We start from the raw sequence: 26,059 nt of genomic DNA on the forward strand, positions 1-26,059 counted from the left end.
CTGAGGGTAATTTTAAAAAGAATTATTTACTTTGCAAATATTTGGTGTTCTTCCAGATAGCTATGATTGAATTTTAGTTTAATATTCTTCTTTTTAAAGAACATACTTGGTAGGATTTCAGTCTACTTGAATTGAATGAAAATTTTTTTTATTGATCAGATCAGATATAGTTCATTTTTGTGAATGTTGGGTGTACACTTGAAAAGATTGTACATTTTATTATTGTTGGATAGAGTATTAATGGGTAGAGTAAATATCAATTAGGTCAAATTGGTTGATAATAATGTTCAAGTCTTTTATATCCTTACTTTTCTGCTTGCTTCTTTAATCAATGACTGATAGACTAGTGTTGGAATCTCTAACTCTTGCTTGAGGGTTTGCTTATTTTTCCTAAATTCTTTTAGATTTGTTTAATATATTTCAAAGTTCTGTTAGTAGATACATATACACTTAATATTATGTTCTCTTGATGATTTGACACTTTACCAATGAAATGTCTCCTTTCTCTCAGGTAATATTCCTTTGTCTAAAGTCTTCTTTGATATTAATATAGCTACTTTGACTTTCTTTTGATTAGTGTTTATGTAGCCTAATTTTTCATCGATTTTTTACATATCTTTGTCATGATGATTTAAGTGGGTTTCCTGTAGACAGCCTTTATAGTTGAGCCTTGCTTTGTTATCCTATCTGAAAATTTCTGTCCTTTCATTTAAAATTATTTGGTGTATATTTAATGCAATTAACAGTGTGGTGGTGTTTAAATCAACCTTTTCTATTTGTTCTATCTGTACTTTGGGTTTTTTTTTTTCTTTTTTCCTACCTTTCTTTGGATTGAGTGTTTTTATGGCTCTATTTCATGTCCAATAATGATTTATTACATATACCTATTAGTTCTTTTAGTAATTACTCCGTTGTTTAAAATATTCATCTTTACATTATTTTTACCTAATGTTTATTATTCCTTTCTTCTGCTTACTTATTTTTAACTTGTGTCACTGTTCTGGTTTCTTAGAGTAGGAGATGGGGTAATTAATTTGAGATTTTTCTTCTTGTGTAATACAAGCATTTTAGTGCTATAAATTTCCCCCTAAGTACTGCATTAGCCAAATTTTAATATGTTGCTTTCATTTCAGTTCAGCTCAAAATACTTTCTAATTTCTCTTTTGATTTCTTCTTTGATCCATGGGCTCAAATGATTTTAAATTGTGTTATTTAGTTCTAAAATATTTAGAGATATTTCTGTTGTTGATTTCTATTAATTTCTGTTACAGCCAGAAAATATACTTTGATTCTTCTCAAATTTAATTGAGATTTATTTTAAAGTCCAGAATATGATCCATCTTGTTCAGTGTCCTGGGTGCACTTGAAAAGAATGTGTATTCTACTGCTGTTTGGTAGAGTGTTTTTTAAATGCCGCCAGTTAGGTGAAATTAGTTGAAAGTGTTATTCATGTGTTCAAATCTCAGACTATAACTTGTTTATTTGCATAATTCTGTCAGTTTTTGCTTCATGTACTTTGTGTGCTATCCAATGCATACTTAGAATTATTATTACTTGTGATGAATTGACCCCTTTATTATAATGAAATGATCCTCTGTTTTTGGTAATTTTCATTGCTCTGACATATACTTTGATACCAACTTAGCCACTCCAGATTTTTTTTATTGGTGTCAATATGGCATATCTTTTTTAATTCTTTTACTTTTAATCTACTCATATATTTATATTTAAAGTAAATTTCTTATTGAGAGCATAAAATTGGATCTTGATATTTTATTAAATAAGTCTTTGTCTTTTATTTGTATGCTTAGATCACTTATAATGTAATTATTAGAATAGTTGGATTTAAATTTACCATCTTACTATTTGCTTTTTATTTATGTTAGATTGTGTCTTCTGGTCTTATTCCCTTTTCCTTTTTTTCTGACATTTTTGGTTAAATCAATATTTTTAAAGCATCCATTTTATCTCTTTTGTTGGCTTATTAGCTATAAATCCTTGTGTTGTTTTCGTCATTTCTTTCATGTTTATAGTATATATCTTTAACATACGCAGCCTAACTTAAAGTGATATTATACTACTTGTACTATATGTAGTAGAAGAACTTTACAAAATTTCTAGTTTCATATCTTTCCAGTTAATAATCCTAATAAAATGAGATTTTTCTGTTTCTCATTATCAGTTTTTCAGTCCCAGCATGGACTCTGCTGGGTTACATATTCATCCCTGAACAAACAACACTGGACAAGGGCATGAGTGTTTGGTAAACCTGAATTCTTGCAGCAGCCTGTTTAGAACTTCATGGAATTAGGAAGGAGTTCACCAGAACAACCCAAAAAAGGAACCCAAAAGTGCACTAGTTTGACAAAAACTGGAGTTATCATAGACCACCTCAGGCAAACATATCACATACAGATTGTCAGGTACAGAATTCACACACACTTGCTATAAATTCCCATAATATCTTGCCAATAATACTGAACTTGGCCACACAAAGCAAGAGTAAATGAAGCATTTCTTTGCATGACATTTTCCTTCCCCTTGTAGCCCCAGGGCACTCAGGCACCCATGACACTTCTGCATATCTGATTCCTTGTCAAGCTGAAAAAGAAGCCAAATACTCTACCACCCTTTCACATTTGACTCTTATCAGCATTCTAGAAAATGTTTTACTAACAGTCTAAGCACTTCTGTATAAGCATCTCAACCTTGGAGCTATTGACTTTTTTGGGCCAGGTAATTATTTGCAGTGAGGGCTGCCCTGTGCACATGTAGGATGTTTAGCATCATCCCTGGACTCTACCTACTCGATGCCAGTAACACACTTGCTTCCCCAGTTGTGACAACCTCAGTTTCTCCAGATAGTGCTTAATGTCCCATGGGGGAGCAAAATTGTTCCTGGTTGAGAACCACTGGTTTAAGGGAATGTTTATGGACATCAGGATTTGCAGGCTCCTGACCCTAAATCGGCATCAGCTAATGGGGAGAAAGCAGTTAGCACCGGGTGCCTTTAACTCCCGTTCCATATCCCAGCAGGCCCTTTTTAAGGGATGACTGTTGTTCACCACTGCAAAACCAGGCCCTGCCTAGCACCTACAAGAGAGCAATGCTCAACAATCATAACCACAACAAATATAAACAGAATAAGGTAATGGATGAATAGATGAGTAGATGGATAAAGAGAAAACTATGGGTGATTTTTCATGTTACTCTGAGGAAAGGAGTGACACAGGTGGTTCGTGCATTAAAAAAGGGGATGTTTTACTTTAAAAATTCTGTATTTGAATTGTGCCATCATTTTACTTTTATAATTTAGAAGATTTTAAATTATTTATATTTAAAGCACTTGGAAATCAAACCAAGGCTTTTCTCTTTGACAGCTTTTTCTTTAATTTGCTGGGGATTTTTTAAGTATAAATGTGGACTTGAGCTCTACTTGACATTCTGAATATTGTCTCACCAAGTTTGAAGCTTGAGGTTTTTTTCTTGCACAAACAGCCAAATAATATAAATATTTGTGAATGGGGTTTATGTTGGAAAAAATACCTGACATATCACATTCAATTACATGCATGGCTTTGTGGGCAGAGACTGGAGTGCGTGCACTGTCACACTGGAAGCCTTACAGAGCTGGTGCAGGGGGAGCCCCAGGAATTGTATGCTGAGAAAATTGATAGTGGTGATGCTCCGTAGGCATGATTTTGGTTGTTCCTGTTTTACTTTGTCAAAGATTTTCTGGGCAGGATGAGAGGTGAGCTGGGGCAGTGAAAAACCCTCTTAGGAAAGAACAGGTGTTTGGGCCTCTCTGCCTAAGGCAGGCAGGAGAAGAAAAAGGGTAGAAAAATAGGCCAGGGAATATTGAAAGAAAAAAATAATTTGTTGGGACCGCTGTTGCTTCTGTTTCTCCTCTGCCACCAGCAGGAAGCTGGGTCAGATCCTCCCTCTGGAGAGTGAGAGCAGGCACTCCCCCTGCAGTTAGGCTGCGTATGTTAAAGATATATACTATAAACATGAAAGAAATGACGAAAACACAAGGATTTATAGCTAATAAGCCAACAAAAGAGATAAAATGGATGCTTTAAAAATATTGATTTAACCAAAAATGTCAGAAAAAAAGGTCACCCCGTGTGACACCCCCACTCCTGTAGAATGTTCCCCTCCAGCCCCACCCCCACCCCAAAGGAAAGGCTCGGCTACCTGGGTCTCCTGAGGTAAGGTCCCTGCAACCAGGAGAGTCTGGCTTGCGAAGTGAGCTCATTTATTTACACAAGGCAAGTGATGCGCGAAAATTCAGCACAATCCATCTGCCTTAGCGACCAGATTCCCTTCGCCTCACCCTCCTGCAAGTGGTCAAGGCAGGGAGGTTGGGTGAGGTGACCTTCCAGAGCTGAATCTGTGCTTCTAAAAATAGCAACATCCTTGGAGAATTGAGAAGGGGAGGGAAAGCTGTGGGTGTTGAGGGCAAAAACCAGACTCCCCAGAGCATTGTCAGTATGAAACTATTAATTAGTCACAGGCACCAAGCTCAATAACCTCAGGTATCACAGAAATAGAAGCTAAATGAGCTGGCTTTTTTTTTCCTTTTCTGGTTACACTCTCTGGGCTGAAAAGGAGAGAGAATCATGTCTTCTGACCTATTTGAAGCGCTGCACACTGCCAAGGAGATGTTTTCCCCAGCAAAGGGAAACGGGGCTCCTTGGAAACACAGCAGGAGGAGGTGAAGCTGCAGCACAGCGGGAGCCCAGGGCCCTCTCATCTGCCTGCACCGAGACCGCACTGGGCTCTGTCCGAGGCTGGGCAGGGCCGGGTGGGTGTCCAGATACGGCCAGGGCTGTGGATGTATGGGGCCACAGGTTGCTGCTCTCAGGTGTCTGCAGGGTCCTTGTCCAGAGTTTTGTGAGGATTAGGTGCTTCCAGGGTCCAGCGGAGCCATGGGCTGGCCTGTACTGGTGGTGTGTGACCACACTGTGAGCAGTGCTCTGCTGTGTAGGGGTGTGTGTGTGTGTGTGTGTGTGTTTGGGGTGGGGGGATTTGCAGGAATGTACAGAGGTGCTGTGCCAAACTTGGGGGTGCTGTGTGGGGGTGATGTGTGGCTGTAGCGGAAGAGTGCATACAGACAGTGACTATTCAGAGGTCATTGTGGGCCAGTGTGGAGCCTGTGGGGGAGGCTAGGTAGGAAACGGTGGGTGCCATGTCTGAGGGCCTGTGTGGAGACCTGTTTGAGACACTGCAAGAGTCTGCATGGGGCTTCGCAGGACTGTGGGGCACTCCTTGTGAAGCTTTTTCCCAGGGTCTTTGTGTGGACTGTGGTGAGGATGTGAATGGAGCTAATGGGGGACTCCATGGGGGATAGTTAAGGCTGTGGGGACTTCTGCTCCAGGGTCTGTGTTCCAGGCTCAAGGACCTGTGTGAGGTTGTACAAGGCTGCAAGTGGCTGGGCAGAGGGTGGTAGAGGCGCTGGATAGCCTCTACAGCCTTGCCGTCTAAAGATGGGCTGTCCTTCCTTAGTGCGAGGGGCTCCCAAAGTGCAGGCATTTATTCTTCTCTGTATGGCTGACATTAAAGGGAGGGCACAGGAGGGAGTCCCCGGATGAGCAGAAGCGCCGCCCTTGCCTTGTGCCCTCCAGCAGTCCTTAAGCACACCAGGCTGAAGACATTTTGTAATGCTTCAGTTTCTGCTTTCTCAACAGGACAACGTGGATCTTGGAGAGTTGATGTTTTCCCTCTGCTATCTTCCAACGGCTGGCAGGCTGACCATTACCATTATAAAAGCAAGAAATTTAAAGGCAATGGACATAACAGGAGCCTCAGGTGGGACTTTCTCAAATTCAGACTTCCTCATGCCTTCTAAACCTTATGAAGTTCCTAGCAGAGCAGTAAAGCTCATGGACTCTGGAGCCAAACTACCTGAGTCTGATCCCAGTCCTAACCTAATAGCCGTGTGACCTTGGGTTAGTCACTTAACCTCTCTGGGCTTCTGATTCCACATCTGTAAAACCAGGGTAGCAATAGCATCTGGTTCACTGGGTTGTGGTAAGATTAATACATGTAAAGCTGTAAGAAAAGTGACTGGCAGGTACAAAATGCTACGTAATGTTAGCTGTCATTGTTATTAATAATATTCTCTCAGGTCTTCACCGTTAACTGGCAACTGGCCTTACAGTTTGCACATGCTGACATAGCTTATCTGACGGGGTTTTCCTGAGATGTAAGTAATTACCATCTCAGCCCTAGTGAAGATTAAAGACAATCCTGTATCCTTACAAAAGGCCCATCAGTGACCTATGCAGTTTGGTGTTTTCAATGAATCAGGCACTTATACTTAAATTCTAAACCCTAATAAAAAATGCTCCAATATCCAGTTCCTACTATATAAGTTCACAAGCAACCTCCTCAGGGGCTCCTGAAATGTGATGAAACCACCCAGTCCACTGGCTTTTGGTCACTGAAATCAAAGGGTAGAGGCAATATATTCTGCTCCCAGTGTTTTTCCAAGCAGAAAAAAAGATGTGGCCCCTTCTGCCCTCTTAAGTTCTTCCTGAAGAGTGTATGGGAATCAAGGCAATGAATAGTTATGTAGATGGAAGGAGAAGAACTCCCCACTGAGTAGGAGGAAAGTCTTACTTGAAGCAGAAACCAGCCTTGTCACCTGTGTCCTCTCTCTTCCTGATGTACTGAGAACTGCTTTCCCCTTTGCACCCCGACTCTCGCAGCTCTGGGGGCTCCAGGCCCCTGCACTTAAGGAAATCCACCCCCAAAGTTCTCCCTGTCGTTGAGAAATTCAGCCTCTCCCTCTCCCTAAAGACCTGCTGCTTCAGAAGAGATTCTCTGGGATGGCTTGAAGTCAGGGCCTGCAGCCCATTTTCCCAGGCTTGGAAATGCCTTTGCATTTTTCTTCCTGTCACAGCCGGGCAGGTCTTGAATTCTAGCTGGAACATTTTCTAATTCAGTAACAGATGTTTTCACACTATTTTTAAATTTCACGCATTTTAAGGAGACAGTGTCCTGTGTTTTTTCTTGAATGAATGACTTAATTATCCTAACTAGCTGCTGGCCAGGCATCTTATTAATTAAAATCCTCAAACTCCAGGCTGCAGTCAGGTAAAGGAGTTACTCAGAGTCTGTGAACCCCCATGATAATGAAACTGCTGGCCTAAGTCTATATTTATCCTCACAGTACCCTGCTTCTCACGGTCTGTACAGATCCCTATGTGAAAGTCTCCCTGATGTGTGATGGCAGACGTATGAAAAAGAGGAAAACGTCCACCAAGAGGAACACTCTGAATCCTGTTTACAACGAAGCCATAGTCTTTGACGTCCCTCCTGAGAACATCGACCAGATCCACTTGTCCATAGCAGTCATGGACTACGACCGGTGAGATACCTAGAGATCTTCCTCAGTGCAAGTCCCCTGTGCCCAGGGCAGGGAGGGCGAGGCAGCCTACAGCTATGGATTCTCAGCTGGTGTCCCAGGCTGCAGGAAATGAGTCAAATGAGCAGCACGTGGAAACCTGATTGACAAGGAAGGGGAGACCATTTTCAAAACCATGCTGTAGAGTCAAATGACCAAGTGCCTCTTTGCTCCCCCATTCCTTCCTCCCCTCTCTTTATTTGTTCCACTCTCCATCCTCCCTACCCTTACCCCTTGCCCTCGCATCCCAGCACACCACCTAGAATCTCAGCTTGGAGAACCGTGGCCCCATAGGTCTTAATCTGCTCTCAGGCAGTCGCACCTGGCCTTCATGGGAAAGATTCCACTCAAAACAGCAGAATGATAACTGTAGCTAGACCATCAACATTTCTAAATACATTACTTGTTATTTTTTTCCTTCTCCCAGTGCATTTAATAAAGATCATTTCCATCCACTTAAGTCCAAAAGCAAACATAGAAATGTTCTCTTGAAAATGCTAAAATCAGTATGGATGACAGGGTACATTAAAATGTATAAGATGCTCGACTTCTAATTAATACAGCACAGAAGAGCTATTTATAGCCTGCATTGTAACCAATTGTGTATTTAAAGGACAGATTTGAAAAACAGTCATTTTAATATGCAAAGGAAGTACCAACAGGGGAATTATACATGTTAAACCAGTCATTACACTGAAATGCAGAGTCTGTTTTTAATTGGAAACCTCCCACGTGGTCTGGGCACAATTATAAAAAAAAATCATTCTGACTTCTAATATAATAAAAATTTTCCCGCACACCCCTAACATGTCAGTATGGCAGCTTCAGTGCCCTGAACACTTTTTATAGCAGATGTCAAGGTAAAGCATAACTGTCTTCAAGCCTGAGAACACATGGGTTGGCTCAGCTGCCCAAGGGTGTGACAACCCACTCTCGGCAATGTACCTCATCCTGTCTCCTCAGGATGACACAAAACACCAATAGTGTCAGGCCACAGGAGGGGACATTGCCCACCAACCATGGAAGGCTGGGCCAGCTTTTTCCAACCTCTTGCCAAGTTTCCCGCATCAACAAATCTGATTATGTGAGCTCTGCTTCAATTTAATTCTCAGTAAACTCATGAATCTGGCCTGGAAAAATCCATGGCAGAATTCATGGGGTTTCTGCATGCAACCAACTTTAATGAGCATAGACTTGAATATCCTTCACTCTACTTTCCCACCATCATCTCCCCCTTACTCCCTACACACACACACACATGGAAGAAAAATCACTCATCTTTGCATGGAAGAAAAATCACTTATCTTTGCATGAAAGAAAAAGATAGAAAGTCTGTGAGTTTGGATACCAAAGAGTTAAAGGATGGGCCATATCATTCGAGTTATGCAAAGGACTTCTAACCAAAAAACTGCTAAGGAGGACAAAAGTTGGCCCAGCACAGGGAGTTTCAGAAACAGTAGCCCTAAAGGTAAAGAAGCTAAGTATATTTTTGTAGTAGGGAAATCAAACTGGGTCAAAGAAGCAAAGCTGGGCTGGGAAAGAAGGAGAGAAGAGCATAAGAAAACATGTTCTCTAAAGAGAGGGTTGCAGGAAGATCCTGGAGCTATCTCCAGTCTTCCCCCTTGCTCAAGACTAGGGCTGCCAGACACCGAGCTTCTCCCTTATCTGTATCTGGCTGCCTCTTGCAGGAATTTGAGCAGCCATTAATGCAAGAAACTTCTTTCACATGCCCCCCTTTCCATTACATGAATTTGGAGACCTGGAAATCAACCTAGTTCCAGAACCAGAGGTGGCACCCCTAGCATGCATCAGGGAGGTCTTTGAAAATAGGCTTCTTGGGAACAAGCTGACCTCTACCAGGGAAAAGCCAAGGTGTGTGAGGGTCAGACTCTGCTCTTCGTCTCTGTGCCGCCAAGTACAATACTAGGTCCCAAGTCGTACTGGCTGTTAAGCTTGACCTGGAGTTTTAAATTAGGGAATGAAAAGAACTACCTCTTCCTTAATCACTCTATTAGTTTAACTGAGTAATTGTTGCTCTTACATACCAAAATATTAAGAAAAAACTATTGTGGGCCATTTTCACAGTGTAGGTCACAATGAGATCATCGGCGTGTGTCAAGTAGGGAATGAAGCTGAAAGGCTGGGCAGAGACCACTGGAGTGAGATGTTGTCGTATCCTCGGAAGCCCATTGCACACTGGCATTCTCTGGTGGAGGTAAGACTGTACTCCTTCAAGTTCTTTGCAGAAGAATAAATGCAGTTTACTGTTGAAATGCAGGAGCCACCAAAAATGTGGGTGTACCAGGGTCTGTGCATAGATGGTTTTTCTTGGTTGCATTTCCTAGAGCTGTTGGGAACTTCATTCAATCTGAGATTGAATCTGTGCTCCTTCCCAGTCTGATAAGTTTTGAATATCTATCAGGGATAATCCCTCACTATGTCTTTAAAAATTATCAAGATTGTCTGATTCCATGTTATGTCTTTGGGTTGACATTTGGAAGGCATTCATAGGATCTATAAGAGTGTGGAGTTTCAGGCCACCATGTAGTAACTTTTGCCTGACATCAGAAAGAACTTGAGACTAGCAGAGAGGAGGCTTGGATTCCAAGACTGGCTCTAGCATTAAACTGTGATTCTGGACAAGAAGGTTAGTATCAGATTCAACTACATATGATAAAAAAATTTTTTAAAATAATAAACCACAAAACACAAATGAAATGGAAATTTATTAATCTCTTAACATATAAAAAGGTCCAGAGGAAGGTAGTCAAGGTGTTATAGTGGCTCTGCAATTAATAGAGACATAAATGTCTATCTTTCTGCTTTGCTGTCCCAATGTGGCCTTTTTTTTTTTTTTTTGAGGTGACCTCATTGAACAAAATGGCTGCTAAGCTCCAACCATCACATATCTTCCAGGCAATAGAAAAGTGGAAAGAGGAAAGAGAAGAGCCAAGTTTATGCACATTCCTCCTTTAAGGATTTTCCTTAAGGTATCATGGAACACTGCTACTTACATTTCACTTAATCAAAGAACTTAGTCAAGCGGGAATGCATTCTTTCTATTGGGTGGAAGTGTGCCCAACTAAAAACAGAGTTTTGTTTGCAAGGAAGAAGAGGGAAGTGGATATGAGGAGGCTGTACACCATCATTCTGCCTCCACTCTCATTCATTTACTCACTCCCGCATCAATTGGCTTCTCATTTATCCTTCCCCCATTCATCCTTGCTCACTGACTCACTCTCTTATTTATTTACTGACTCATTCTCTGAAAATTAAATTGCATTCACTAGATAACATATGTGAGAGTCAAATGTCACATCAGATGTGAATAAGAAACCATCCCTTCCCTTGAAGCTCTCACAGACCATAGTGAGAGAGAGGTGGCATGTGAACTAATCATTTAAGTGAACAATCATAAGCATTATCGTCCACATCAAGTGCCACAAGAGCAATAAGGTGGGAGGTGTTTGACATGCTTAGATGAGATTGTCCATGAAGCACTTTTCCCTCCTGCTCTTGATAAGTAAAGAGAAGTGAGCCCCTGGAAGCAGGGATGCCAGGGAGCATGGGTGCCAGGCACAGACCTTTGCTCTTCCCCTCCCAGGGCAGGCAGCTCTGCTCCCTGCAAAGCCATCCTGACAGGTCAAGGCCAGAGCCTCGCTCAGTGTGGGTTCCACTGCCATTGACAGACAGGTGGGTAGGTTGAAGTGAACATGTAGGGCAGCCATGGAAAGGCAGAGAGGCCCCACACAGGGCCTGGAGGAAGGGACCGTCTTCCTTTGTTGTTGATGATGCCAGTGGGAGAAGAGCTGACATTAGCTTATGGACTGATTCTAAGCTTCAGGGCCTCTAGGTGTGTTCAAGGGGAATCTAGGGCCCCCTCATTTACAGGACCCTGAGGACACTGGCCAAGGGCATTGAAGCTAAGGCTCTTCTTTTCCTTAACTCAAAATTAATCTCTAAGGGAGAGCCACAGGCCCTGTGAAGTGCTTCCCCGGCAGCTGTGGGGTGGGCGCTGTCTGAACTCACCGCATTCTTCAGCCCTGCTGGAATTCTCAAAGGGGTCTGTCTGCAGGCTCACTAATTTCCTGAGCCCAGCCCTGGCAGCACGGAGCAGTTGTTATAGACTTCTTACACCTTTGTAGGTCACTGCTGACTTGAATTCTTATCTATAACCTGGATCAGAGAGTGTTGGAGCTCTGTGTATCTCAGGACATGGGAAATAGGAAAGAGTGAGGATTGGGGGTGTGGTGTGGGGCTGCGACAGGAGCCCTGTTTGGGGCATGAGCAGTTCCTCCTCAGCGACCTTGCCAGGGAGTAACTGAGCAGGACACTGCACCCCGGGTCCGGAGCCGCAGCACGTGCACGGCACACACCGGGAGGCACAGAAAGAGGGCCTTGGAGGCTTCCTTCCTGCCAAGGGAAGAGTTCTGTCTGACTTGGGTCACCTGGGAGATATTCCTTAAACCCTGAGCACTTGGCTTTCGCAAATCTGTGTGTGACAGCCGTGTCAGTGAAAAATAAATGTTGTTACAGGAGTTAAACCCTGAAACCTGGGAGGCATGTGTTAGGGCAACTAGAGTTACTTAAGCTAATACAAGGCTTGTTTCTAAACTGTTGCTGCAGAACTAAGGAGATGAAACGCTGTCTCCCCTTATATGAGGGGCAAAGCAGGGAAGGTTGTCTCTGCCCCGTTGCCCCGTTGCTCCTTGTCTCTTTGAAGTACATGCCCAGAACTTCAGATCCATCCCAAGAGAGGAAGCAATAGTTTCCCTTTTAAAAATAAACATGCAACTAGCAGAACTGGGACACTGGCACCAGACGAGATGAAGGGCAGTACTGGAGAGGCCACCGTGCTTTGCTCACAGCTTTAAGGATCGGGGAGGCCTCAGAGAGCAGTGGGCAGAACTCACCTTGGAGTTGGACGGACCTAGATTCAAATCCCCATGCTGCCACTCACAAGCTGTTTTTCCCTTTCTGAATCTCGGTGTTCTCGTCTGTAAAGTGGCTATAACAGCGCTTATCTCACAAGGTTAGTTACGAAGATAGCAGTCTTATATGTGAGGCCCAGGGGCTGGCGCTTCAGAAACATGCAGTGAAGTTCTCAGTCACCGTCATTCTTACATAACATCCCACACTCTGAGGGACTGCTCAGTGTCCTTGGGGAGATGTTGCACAGAGAAATATCATCCATGTTTGTCACAGAGAATAAAAGGGAGGTTGGAAGTCCCCTGCCCCTGCACCCAGGTGAGCCATCACCTCTGACTAGGGGAAGGGGCCATTTGCACCTTGGTTGGTCATAGGTACATGTATTTAAGTTCTGCTCCTTTCTTCCTTGGCTTTAAAGATAAGTTGCTGTTATCTTCTCTAAGAACCTTCAATTTTTATGCTTTAAAACAAAAACAGCAATTAAGTCTCAGTCCTGTTGATAAGTGTGTGTCTGTGTGCACATGTACATAAGCATGTGTGTGTGAATGAATGGCTGGGGGAAGAGAGAAGACAGAGTAGTTAGGATTTAGCATGAAGGAAGGATGGCCTAGCAGAAGCTCTTCACTGCTGGGGGCTGAGGGACCAGGTTAGGACTGAACCCTGAGCCCTGTGGAGATCTGGCAGCCTGCTTGGGGCTGCAGCCAACACGCCCTGACCTTGTCAGGACAGGTGGCAGATGGAGTCTTCAAAGCCAATGAGTTCAAAAATCCCATTCTCTCTCAGATTCTGGATGGCTTCCCTGCCCACTCAAAGGTCAGCCAGTGTCGCTCCTTTACTGCGCATGATGTCAAAGGCTTGAGAATCTGTGCAAACTCCCCCAGAGCAGCTGCTGGGACCTGGGAGTAGGAACATCCCCTCCATAGGGCTCAGAAGGTGACAGAGTTATTGGGGTTCCCTCACCGTAACCCCTCCTTCTACATGTCCAAGAGAAGATGGTTACAGCCTGTTCATATCCCAGCACCTCTCCTACCCTCCTGGGTCTGGAGCCAACCTACATTATGAGCCTCAGGAAGAATAATAGAAATAGTTCCAGGTTTTCATCCCTTCCCTTTGTGGGGCTACACAGCCTCTGTATTAACAAGTAATAAACTTGGTTTGATGGGAGACCAGACACAGACGTTTTTAGAAGAGAGAATCCAATCAATATATAGTAAAGATAAGCAACATTAGGGGAACTCTCCTACACTGCTGGTGGGAATGTAAGCTAGTTCAACCATTGTGGAAAGCAGTATGGAGGTTCCTCAAAAGACTAAAAATAGAAATACCATTTGACCCCAGAATCCCACTCCTTGGAATTTACCCAAAGAATACAACTTCTTAGACACAAAAAGACATATGCACCCCTATGTTTATTGCAGCACTTTTTACAATAGCCAAGATATGGAAGCAACCTAAATGTCCATCAGTAGATGAATGGATAAAGAAGAGGTGGTACATATACACAATGGAATACTATTCAGCCATAAGAAAGAAACAAATCCTACCATTTGCAACAACATGGATGGTGCTAAAGGGTATTATGCTTAGTGAAATAAGCCAGGCAGAGAAAGGCAAATGCCAAATGATTTCCCTCATTTATGGAGTATAACAATGAAGCAAAACTGAAGGAACAAAATAGCAGCAGACTCAGAGACTCCAAGAATGAACTAGTGGTTACCAAAGGGGAGTGGTGTGGGAGGGGGGGGTGGGGAGGGAGGGAGAAGGGGACTGAGGGGTATTATGTTTAGTACACATGGTGTGGGGGATCACGGGGAGAACAGTGTAGCACAGAGAAGGCACATAGTGGATCTGTGGCATCTTACTACACTGATGGACAGTGACTGCATTGGGGTATGGGTGGGGACTTGATAATATGGGTAAATGTAGTAACCACATTGTTTTTTCATGTGAAACCTTTATAAGAGTGTATATCAATCATACCTTAATAAAAAGTTAAAAAAAAAGATGAACATCATCCTGTCTGACAGAGGTGCAGGATTTGGAATCGCAAAGTCCTCCTACTCAAGGGATGCTCAGGTGTGGATAAGTCTTACTGTCTCCAAGCTCAACCTGTTATGCCCCTATGTACATACATAAGGCTAATGAGGTCTGCACCTGGCTAGTCTGGCAGTCTGTGGGACCACCTCATTGAGCCAAATGCCCCCTGCAACTCAGGGTTATACATTTCCCAGCATAATTAGGGGGCAGGTGTGGCACAGTAAACCCTGGCATAAACAGTCTTCATCCACCACCCCCTGGAGGCTCCTTAAGGGTGTAAACTTAGAGCCATAGAACCAAAGCAAATGTCAGTTACCCAGACTTAACTGGGGCTGCTAGGTGCACTTGTAGGACCTTTAAACCAGCTCTAGATATTATTCATCAAGTGCCTAGCAAGCTTACCTGGAGTCTTCAAGGTACACAAATTCCTGGGGGAAAGCATCCAGTTGCCCAACCTTGCCCCTTTTGCTATAGGTCAGGGGTTATGGAAATGTTAGCCAGTGGCCACTCCATCAGGAGTGCCTGGAGCAGACCTCCTGCCAAGGGTTCTGGCAGGACAGGGAAACGGATGCAGGCAAACTCTGTGCTGCCCAGACTTTGAAGTGAGGGAGTCAGAGGCTTTGGCACTCTGGGAAAATTATTATTTGCAACAGATTTAGGAAATAGGGGTGATTGTCCAGAAGGGAGGGGTGGCTAGAAAAAGCCAAGCTCAGGTTCCCGTCATGGGAGTTTCAGTATGTTGTAGGGCTTGGGTCCTGCTGTGGCTTGACTAGCAGGGAAGGAGGCTGAGACCAGGAGAAAATGCACTAACTGAGGCATAGGACGCGGAAAGCCTTAGGAGGTACTTGGGATGCCCACGGCACCCCAGATTGCAGGTCTTTAGAAACACCGTGCATCCAGTTCCTATCAGCACTGGATGAATCAAAGCTGACAGTCAGGTGCTTTGCCCTCTGAATGAGCCCAGCATGCCCCTAACGTGTGTTTCAGGGGAAGAAATGGAGGAGATGAATAGTCAGTATATGAAGGGCCATGTGCTGTCACAGCATCTCCCTTATGTTGCGACATGTGACTCACCACACATAGGCCAACAGAATGTCTCAATATCTCAGAGAACAAAATGTTTGCTCTGGATGGAAACTAAGAGAATGAGAAACATTTAAAGTACATTAAAATAGTGCAAGAAATTTACATTTCTTTATTATTTAAAATGGATATCATCCCAGTAAGGAACAGAAGGGGAAAAAAATAAACTTGATCTTGGCTAATTAATGTTTCTTAGTCTTTTTGAGGTTATCTCAGTTTCTTTGGGACAAATTGTCAGTCAATTGTAACATTCAAATTCTCTGCCAGAACTATTTTTCCATTTCCTAGAGGCCTCCTCTCTCCTCCCTTCTTTCCAAGCTGGCATGTAGAGAAGCACAAAGGTCCAGGTGGCAGGGGTGGTCCTGTGCTTTCACACGGCTGGGTGTGTTGACCTGCATGTCTTCTTTGACCATCAGACGCTGTTGTCACTGCCTGTGCTGCTTGGCCCCCTCCAAGGATGACCAGGCCCCCCTGGCCCCTGATGACCCTGCAGATCTCTGAGCTTTGGGGATACCTCCCATTGGATGCCTAGCCTAAGAGGTTTTTTCCTTACAGCCCTTGTTACAGGGTCACTTTCCCACTTGCTGAAACCCCCCTGAAACCCTGTCAGCCAATACTGTCACCTTCTTTCTGCATCCTCTGGGTGTTCAGGGACACATGGAAGCTGCAGGAGTCTCAGTGTCATTCCAGCCACCCTCTTCATGCCCATAGAGTTCCACGGCATGTCTACATTGTTCCTCTAGCCTCTGTTGGCACAGGTACCACATCTGCCTTCAGCTTCCTCCTCAATCCACCTGAAACTTGGGGTTTCAAGCCTGAGGGGTGAAGCCAGGACCTCACATTAGAGCATCCCCACTTCCCCTCATCCTATCTCTTCTGCCAAAGGCCCTGGAAACTTCCTTCTTATCATAGAATTATTCCTCTCTGCTGTTAACCTTAAAAATAAAATGATTATTTTATCATGAAAAATGGGTTTATTCAGGAATAGCAGAGAATTACCAACCAGGACATGCAAGCTATAGCAGAACCATAGGCATATCCAGAGAACAAAGAGGAGGAATACTGTTTTATAGAGGAAGGGGCCAACTTGGGAGGCCTGCTCTAAGTTAAACATCCATTGGAGTAAACTGGGAATCCCATGTATCAGGGTTTTTTCATTGACTGAGTTGTGACAGTCTCTCATTGGCTGGGCTGTAGCAGGGAGGCTGGGCTGAAGGTGGAAGCCTTCCTGCTGCTGGGTGATAAAGTAGCTAAAATAGCTTGGTGTCCATCTATTCCCATGGGATCTGAGATTTATGAGGAGTGGTAGGATCTGAGATTAACCAGGAGTGTTGGGCATGAGCGCTTCCTCTGCAGGCCTCCTGATGCCATGTTAGTGAGATTTCCCTTAATTAATTTTCACGCTACATATGCCTTATGTTCAGATCTCCAAGGTTTCCTCTCAGCATGTAAAGGAACATTTGGAATTTAGATGTGTCTCTTTTCTCTCAACAAGGCCTGGCTTTCAAGATGTTGTTTCAGGCTAGCTGGTCATTGGCCTTAAGTTATTTGCCCTAGGCTAGCAGAAGTATTTGGTATTGATTCATTACATGGAACAACATGATTTACAGGAATGGAAATATTATCCCTGTTGCAGAGGTATTGAATTAGTACTTGATATATGAATGAAAGAATGCGTAAATGAGACATATAACGAAAGCAGTAGGGTTCTGTTCTTTCTAAAGGTTCACAATTCCCTATTCACTGGAGTCCAAAGTAGAAGTCAGTTCAGGGCGAGATGTGAAAGGTATTGAAATTGAATCCACAGTTGCTGTTCAAATGAAGATGACCCTTATCACCCTCCGAACTTGATTACCTTTTCTCCACTTAGGAGAAGAATGTGAGGTCATTTCCTCTCTTGGTTCCCACTATTAAAAACACATCTAACTGAGTAAATTTAAAGATCTTGTTGGTTTTATTCAAGCATTCATGAATCAGATAGCATCCCATCCAGCAGCTGGAAAGGAGCTCCAAGGAGGCTTACAGAGTGGAAGACGGTCTAAGCAGAAGGGAGTGGGAATAAGGAAATTAACCTAGCAAAAAGGGGGGTTGTTTCAGACAAGGTCACCTTCCTTTGGGGGAAGGAGAGGGTCTGTCATGCAGATGACCTCACTTGTGCTGATGGGTAATTCCAAATTGACAGGTTAAAGGTCACATTCCTGGGAGAGGTTGAAACTGCAATTAGGTAGGTATTAAATCTCAGTAGGCTTGCTGACGTGTAGAAAGAGTGACTGTTTGGGGCCTGTTGTTTCTTTTTTTTAACACCATGAAATGCCATCTGATGATAGATGGTAGCTTTGTATTTTGAGTGCAGTTGAGAAATATCTAGAACAACAACTGAGACACCTTAGTAAGTCATAGGACTCCCTAGCACTGATGTGGTGGCCAGGTTCTAGAGTACTTCAATATCTTCTTTTGTAAGAAATACAGGATGCATAAATGCCACAGAGACCCCTGTGGTGAATGGCCGACTGCTGCACCCTGAATGAGAACCAATCAGGTGACAAGGACATTAGTCCATAGCTGGCTTTTCTCACCAGTGGTTTCCATAAATTAATAGTTTACCACACCTCCCTGTGAAGATAAGAAAGAGAATAATGATGTGAAAATATATTTTGGACAAAATAAAGGAGTTATAATTGAGAATTTTTTTCAAAAAATAAAAATTTTTTTACATGCCAGTATCCATAAACACCTACAGGACCATTGAAGCAAAACTGATTGACTGATTGCAAAAAAAGATTAAAATGTGCTACATAAATTGATACAAGCTCTCTGGAAAGCAATTTGGCAGTATACACCAAAAACATACAGTTGTTATTTTATCTTCCACTATTCCTACATTTTTAGGAAATTGTCTCCAAAAAGTCAAAATATTTGACCAAGATTTATAAAGGATCGATGAGTTTTAATATACTATGTCAAAATTTAGAAATAACACAAAATTCAAAATGTAGAGGAACGGTACAATGAATTATAGTATCTCCTTCCATAAGATGGAATACTATTTAGCTATTAAAAATCATGATATGGGGAAAACATTGGAAATATAACTGTCCAGAGATTCTTAAGAGAAATTAGTCAGTGTATAATTAAATTAAATATTCATATAACCTACTATCCAGCAATTTCAGTCCAATGAATACCACAAATCCTCAAGGGACATATGAGCACATACAGATTGAAGGAGACACAGGGGCCATCCCTAGAAGAATATAATATATGAGCTTTGGAAATAAACAACACTTATGCAAATTCATGCACTAACAGTAACAGGGCTCATGGGAGAAACAGGATTGAGATTGTCTGCTCCAAAGCTATACAATTTTATAGAAAGAACTCCAATACAGATAGTAACAATCCTAATAAAAATACTGGCACCATTTAAAAAAGATACATTAAATTTCTAACTAATACACTTTTAAAAATACTATTGTAAAACATAGATCCTTACCTTGAAATAAGAAGAATATTGCCTAATGGAAAGGGATGTGAAGGTGGGGAAGGAAAGTTAAAGAGACAAGGACAGAGAGACATCTTCAAATGTTGCAGAAGGAAAAACAACTTCAGGTTTTGAACAAAATATAGAGATGCCAGAGGAAGAATGCTCTTATCTTTGCCTTGTGTTTGCTTCTTTTATACAATGGTGAGGCCTTATCAGGTAAAAAAAACACTTTCAAGACAGTGCCTATGGCCAAACAGGTCAAAAGGAAAAATGTGGAATGTATATTATGAGCAGTGATGTATTCTTGGCTTGCTATATTCAACTGTGTTAGTGTACTTTGTGTTTATATATATTATTTGTTTTCATATATATTAATATCTATATTCATGTATTATATATGTTTGTGTATGTGTATACACACATACCTACTTTTCTAAATACTTTACATAAATTAATTCCTTTAATTTTTCAAAAAAAAATGTGCTACATATTTGATATCTGAAAAACATTAACAAACCTGTTACAATCTATGCCAATTGATGTAAGTGGCCAGAATGCAGTTCGGACAAGGAGGATGTATAGTGTTAATAGGGCATTGTGTTTCCAGCTGGTGGAAAGGGTGTACAGCAAAGAAAGCCAGGAGCATGCAGTATTGCCCAAGAGTCTTTCTTGTATTGAATTATCTGTACCAAAAAAAAGGATGGTAAGCATTTTCTCATCTTCAGCTGGAATACAAAACCAGTAACTCTTCCAAATGTCAGTTGAGATAGTAGTCACATAAAACATGGAAGCATTAGAGTAAACACTAGAGGCATAAGAGATAATAACAATGCCAATGCATTGGAAAATAACATTTCTGTGCAAACAAAAAGTCAACTGCATCTTAACTCTCCTCTCACTCACAAATGACCTTGCCCCAGCAGTCATTGCCCTAGAGGGAACCTGCTGTGTAGGTGGATAGCAATTAAAAAGAAAGTGGTTAACAGTGGGCTTGAGCCTTCAAGCAATCTCCATCTTCAAGAAAGGCATTCAGAGGTGACTGCTAATACAATGGGCCAATTCTTCCCCTATAGATGAAATGAACTCAGTGGTTTACACCAGCCTCCTAAAGAACCACACCTTGAAAAGAGTACTTCCAGGCTAAGAGGCCTGGAGCAAAGATAGAGGAGGGGGATCCTGGCAGAGGAGAGAGGACAGCAGGAAGGCCGCTGCTCCTGGAAATGAGTCTTTCAGAAGGTAGGCCTGTTGAATACTGTCCCCCAGGTATCACCAAAACAACCTGTTAATAAGACAAAACTGAGTTTATTGCTTGCCTGGTAATAGAAGGGGAAGTGCAAGGTCTAATTCATTGAGAATTTGAAATATAGTTTAAAGTGTGTCTCTCAGTGTGGCAGGCGAGATAAGAGAGAATGAGAGGGCTTGGGTAGGACTCAGTAAAGATCATGATATGGTAGTATCAGTGGGCCCAGCATTGTGAGGGTATGAGACTAGGATTCAAAGAGTTTTGGGGTATGTAGGAAAGTGGAAATTCCATGGCCGGGATTCTCACCTGATCCTAATCTTGCCATTGTATATGTGCAATGAGGTAATACTTAGCTTACTGCCCAGGTACATGCTTGCATACCTGTTGGCAATAAGCTATTTACGGCTGGTATTTCTTTAAAGAGTTCTACTTGGTGCTAGGAGAGAGGGAAACAGGAGAACAGAGCCTAGAGGCGGGAGCAGTGATGCCGGGGTTCTTGTTTGTGGAGCCGAAGAATGAGCTTCACAAACAGTCAAGGTCAGAGAACAAGGTACAGGCTTTTATTTAGAAATACAGTGAGAGAATAGAGCTCCTGGATCATGCCAGGAGGGGACAAGAGAGTCCGTAGTGGTGCATTGTCTAGGGGGTTTTATAGGTAGCTGAGGATTTTTCGAGAACATGAAAAAAACTTAGGGGTGTGGACTTGTTAAGTGGTCTCTGAATATTTAGAATTAACTTAACACAAGCAACTTCCTCTGATGATTTCTCCCTGAGATACCAGCGTCTTGGTCTGGGAGCATATGAAATAAGGTCACCTGCTCAGCTCCCCAAGGTGGGCTGAGGTATTGTTTGCTAAAGAGTAAGTTAAGAATTTCTAGCGTCTTAACTTCTTGGGTATTAAAATGCAATCTTATCTTTAAGGTGGAATCCTTCCTGCCTTTTACTGCATTGTTTATGCCTGGGCTTACTTGCTAAATTAGTTGCCCAGTTTGCAAAATCACTTCATCAGATCTGAAGGAGGAAAGACAGCACATAGGCCTGGGCCTTTTAGTATGCTGAAGTGAACCTTACACATGATTATAAATTGTTAGCATAATAACACATGTGCTGCTCTTCTTTATCTGGGGAACATTAACTGATTTCACTGAAGAATGATTCTAGAGCTCAATGTTTAACATAGAGTTTTAGCAGGGGGGTTTCCTTGCGTGTAGTTACATTGCTCTGACTGCAAATATCCTGCCCTGCCCCCTCTGGAGGCCCTCACCCTACTCTGACTATATCCACAGTCCCTGTCTCAGCAGGACTGGGGAGCCACACATAGAGGCAACACCTGGGTAGCAGAGCCTGGAGTTGGAGGCAGCACACAGGCAGAAGCTGGAGCCAGGGCCAGAGATGGAGATGGGCTTGCTGCATGTAGACAGCTGGGTGACCACCGTGAGAATAAAGCTTGATATGAGCCCCTTTTTACCCCCAAAGTTCCATCGTCATTATTCAGTCTGATCGATCCATAGTGAACTTGCCTGGAGCTGGGAACCCCCTCCGCCTGGAGCTACAGGGGGTAAACTTGTTGATGCTTTCTAAGGAAGAATTGATGGTTTATTGGGAAGTCCCTGTAATGAACAATAATGTCATCTGCAACTTTTGTCTTTTTTGACAAGAGTCTCCAGGAATAACAAAGTTATGTTAATGAAGACTACAGAATAGTAAAGTCAAGTGTATGTGTTAAGAGGACGGTTGTTTATTTTTCTTGGTTCTTGTGTCCCCACAGCAATGAAGAATTAAGGGGCAGAGACACAGTAGTGAAGCAGAATAAAAGTTTTATTTAAAGTTCCGCACTTAAAGAGAGAGAAAGTGCAGGTGTCCTCAAACAGGAGGCACCCTGAAAGTTTGAAAAGTTTTATTTAAAGTTACAAAGTGCAGGTGTTCTCAGAGAGGAGGCACCCTGAAAGGTTGAAAGTTAATCACTCAGAGAGAAAGTGCAGGCATCCTCAAAGAGGAGGTACCCTGAAAGTTTGGGTGCTCCCCCTTTTGAGGATTTTTCGGGAATGTTGACAAAGGGCTAGGGGGTGTAGACTTCTTAAGTGATCTCAAGATGTTTATCTGTGGTGAGAGACATTACATCTCTTCCTTCTATTATCAGTCCTCCAGGTAATTCTGCAAAATTAATTTAACACAAGAAATTTACGGATCTGGGTTCTTCCCCAGAATAGCAGCTTCCCTATGGGAACAAAGTAATTAAGACTGCCTGCTCTGCCCCCAAGGTGGACTGAGTTATTGTCTGTTTGCTAAAGATTATGTTAAGAATCTTAACAGCCTAACTTCCTGGCTTTTAAAATGCAATCATAGCTTTAAGATGGAATCTTTCCTGTTCTTACTACGCTGTTTATATCTGGGCTGTTTTCATCATAGGCAGGAAAAGTAAACCATGATACTTATCTCCTACCCAGGTTGCAAATTACTTGATTAGGGGCTGCAGGAGGAGAAAAACAGCCTATAGGTTAAGTTAAAGAGTAAGCTGGGCCTTTTAGCAGGCTAAAGTAAATCTTACAATGGCATGATCTAATTGACACAATGAAGACATTGGCTATGCTGGGACACTTTTCTTTATCTGGGGAATATCTAAACATTCTAGTTACTCCTGGCCTTTGGAGTGTCAACTGATTAACTCATTAACTCTGTGAGTCTTTTCTGGCTCTCTAGTTTTATCCGGTTAACTCTTTGAGTCCGTTTTCATGGGCTTTACTGGTCTTATTCTCTCCACCCTGCTCATACCTATTTTCCTGCCTAACATGTTGAGTGTATGCTGTAGACACTGTGTTGGGGTCAGTCACTTTAGTTCTCACACCCCAAGAGCAAAAAGCCTAAGTAGAGCTGACAAGGATCCTGCCCAGTTTGCAGGTACCCACACAGACAACATACACATTTGTTAGTCGCTTCCCCAGCAGCAACCCCCCACTTTTTGATGGCTCTGATTTGTGATGGGATTTTAAGGGAGCCTGGCTCCATCCTTGGCGCCAGTGATGGAACTATGTCCTAGTCCCAGGCTAAAATAGTCAAGCCTGCCAAGGGGATTAGTACAGCGTAAGCTGATTCAGGAGAGAGTATTGTGGAACATTTAATGTGAATGCTTGGACAAAGCTGCTCTTTCTTTCTTGTTGGATGTAAACATCCGATTGGATGTATACCCCAAAAGTCTTTGAATCCTAGTCTCATAATCCTCACTATGCTGTATCCACCAAAACTATCTGATCATATCATATCAGGACCCAGTCCTACCCACGCTCCCTCATTCTGTTGTCCCTCCACCACTCCCCACTACACACCTTAAAACATACTTCAAATTCTCAATAAATCAGACCTTGTGCTTCCCTCCCATTACCAGGCAAGCAATAAACTCATATACCCCAGTAGCAGCCATGGCCTTTTCAGACTTCTAGAGGAGCCAGGCTTAGCATAAGCCCCATCCCATGTGTAGCAGAATAGAGAGAGAAAAAGAACCTAGACCTTTGATCATATGGTTGAGCTGCTGTATCAAGCCTCTCCTGAACATAGTATTACTTCTGGCTTTTATGACTATGTGAGCATATAAGTTCTCTTTGCTAAATAAGCAATATGAGGTAGGATTTCTGTTACTTGAAACAGAAAATATCTGGGGCACATGTGAATACCCACTTCTGTCCCAGGTGGTATTCCCTTGAAGTAAAGAGAACCATTCCCAAAGTACCATGAGATCAGCTTTTCCAGCTTGCTCACCATGATATTTCCAAAAACTAATCAAGTACATAACACATGTAGACATTCAATAGTTCTCCTAGTGAAACATTATCAATATTTGTTTACTTGGCTCATGGGTTGAAACAGTCTTGGCCAAAAGAGAGACTTACACTCTTAATGACACACAAATGCTGTATAATGTTTGGGGAAAAACTGCTTTCCTTTTGCATTTATATCTTATTTCTAAAGGGAGATTCAAATTCTGCATGAACTTGATGGACCCGTGGACAGCTCTCCATCTTATGATGGTCCCTTGGGTTGATAAAGGTACAGTGCCTCAGGAGTGAAGATCAGTCATGTAGCTGTCCTTTCCCATCAGTCTCCTTCTACATACTGCAATTATTTTGTTTAGAATGAAAATTAAAATCTGTACTCTTTTAATAACAGTATTTTAGCTCCTCTTTTTATTCTATTCTTATTTTATTTTTATTTATAAGCTAAAGGCTCAACTATATGTTTAAAGTCTGTGGACAGTAGTGGTAGAATTACATATTTCCCCCCCTTATTTTAAATAAAGTTCAGAACGTGAAATTTGATGACATGTATAGCTGAAATTCTTAAATATAGGAAAAGGGGACTTCCTAAAAAGGAAGGGGAACTTTGCAGATCATTGCACAATTACTTAATGCAATCTTAACTTTTAGATTTAGGGTGTACTATCATGAGTTGTGCTCAGATTATCAGAAAGAGTAGCAGTTATGAATGAGGAGCAGAAAAACACAGGCATGATTTTTTTCCTATGTAGCTGAGCACTGAGTGGATTAAATACTATATATATTGATAGTAAGTCTCCAGATTGAAAAGTTTACTAGACAAAGGTCATAAAACAAATCAAGAACCAAATGCCATCCAAAGGAATCAGAATTGATGAAAATTAAACAATGTAAGCGTTCTGAATTTTCTTCCCTGTTATTAATGCTTAATGAAGCCGCCAAAGGCAGCGTGGAGGTGTGGATCCAAACAGTAGATCCAGATGGTCCTGTCTTGCTGACCGGAGTTGGGTCACATCAAAGAGCAAAGCGGCATTGGAGCCTGCTACCCATGCCCACGAGGGGAGGATGGGCATGGAGGAACAGGTCTGGCTGCAGAGAGGCTCACAGAGTTCATGACTAGGTTGCCAAGGTCGAGCGCCTAACACTCCCATCCTGGTTCCAGAAGCTTTGCAAAGTCAGAGTGTGGGGGGCCCTCCATGGTGCAGTGATGGTGGCTGCTGATCCAGCTTCCAATGAGGGCACCAAGAGTGAGGGCAGAGCTCTTCGCAGCAGACTTTGAGGCCTGAGGTAGTATCTGAGCAGGGTCCCAGCTTGGCAGGCTGGGTCTGTCTTGCAGTAGAGGAGGAGGGCCCAGGAGGTAGGCTCACCCTGGCACACAAGCTCCAGGAATCGGTTGACAACCACAGCCCCTTAACTGAAAAATTGTGTGAACAGGACCACAGAGCATGGCAGGACAGCCAGGGGCTGGAGCCTGGGGGATGAAGTTAGCACTGTAGTCATAGGTGTGTCATTGGGGGTGGGAGCCTGGGGGATGAAGTTAGCATTGTAGTCATAGATGTGTAGTTGGGGGTGACAGAATCTGATCTACTTGAATTTTAAATATTATGTTCCTGAATGTCACAGAGTGCCCACTCCCAAGATTAGCACTAATGGCTCTTTATTCTACTGCTTAAAAATAATGTAACACTTCCCTTGCTCAAGTATGGAACCTAAGTATCCTGTGAATGCGGGCTTCCCTAGAACTAAATCTTATACACTTTCAACACAACAAAGAAAAATTGGGGAAACTGCCCCCAGTCACCTGAGTCCAGCAGAGGCTAAGCCATCCACCGGGTACAGCCTCTGCCCCTTCCTGTCCTGGCGCCACCCTCGCACAGCAGTCAGTGGGCACGAAAGTGTTAACAGTAAAGGCCTTGAGAAAGCTGTCCTTTGTTATGGGAAAATAACTTTTGGCTCTAGCTGCTGTTACCAGAGGAGATGCTTGAAAGCAAGAAAGGGAATAATAGGAAAGAAAAGGACTTTTGAATCACATGGGAGTCTTCGAGGACTACTCAGCCCAGAAGATACTCCTCTTACTGCTTCAAGCTAATAATTCTCTAAGCCCC

At 42.7% G+C, this 26,059-nt stretch overlaps 1 protein-coding gene across 4 annotated transcripts in view; it reads left to right on the forward strand.

Moving 5' to 3' along the window:
- Nucleotides 1–26,059, forward strand: part of SYT9 (synaptotagmin 9) — a 206,492-nt gene that overhangs the window by 146,440 nt on the left and 33,993 nt on the right. For 2 of the 4 annotated variants that reach the window (XM_036889624.2, XM_036889616.2), the window contains exons 4-6: nucleotides 5,691–5,811; nucleotides 7,204–7,375; nucleotides 9,497–9,626. In XM_036889624.2, the coding sequence (XP_036745519.2) occupies nucleotides 5,691–5,811; nucleotides 7,204–7,375; nucleotides 9,497–9,626 (423 nt within the window). Of the gene's footprint in view, nucleotides 1–5,690; nucleotides 5,812–7,203; nucleotides 7,376–9,496; nucleotides 9,627–24,150; nucleotides 24,317–26,059 lie in introns of those variants that run through there. The other 2 variants (XM_036889612.2, XR_005025668.2) reach the window with 2 other exon arrangements.

The sequence above is a fragment of the Manis pentadactyla genome, chromosome 9, assembly GCF_030020395.1.
Source record: "Manis pentadactyla isolate mManPen7 chromosome 9, mManPen7.hap1, whole genome shotgun sequence".
NCBI lineage: Eukaryota > Metazoa > Chordata > Mammalia > Pholidota > Manidae > Manis > Manis pentadactyla.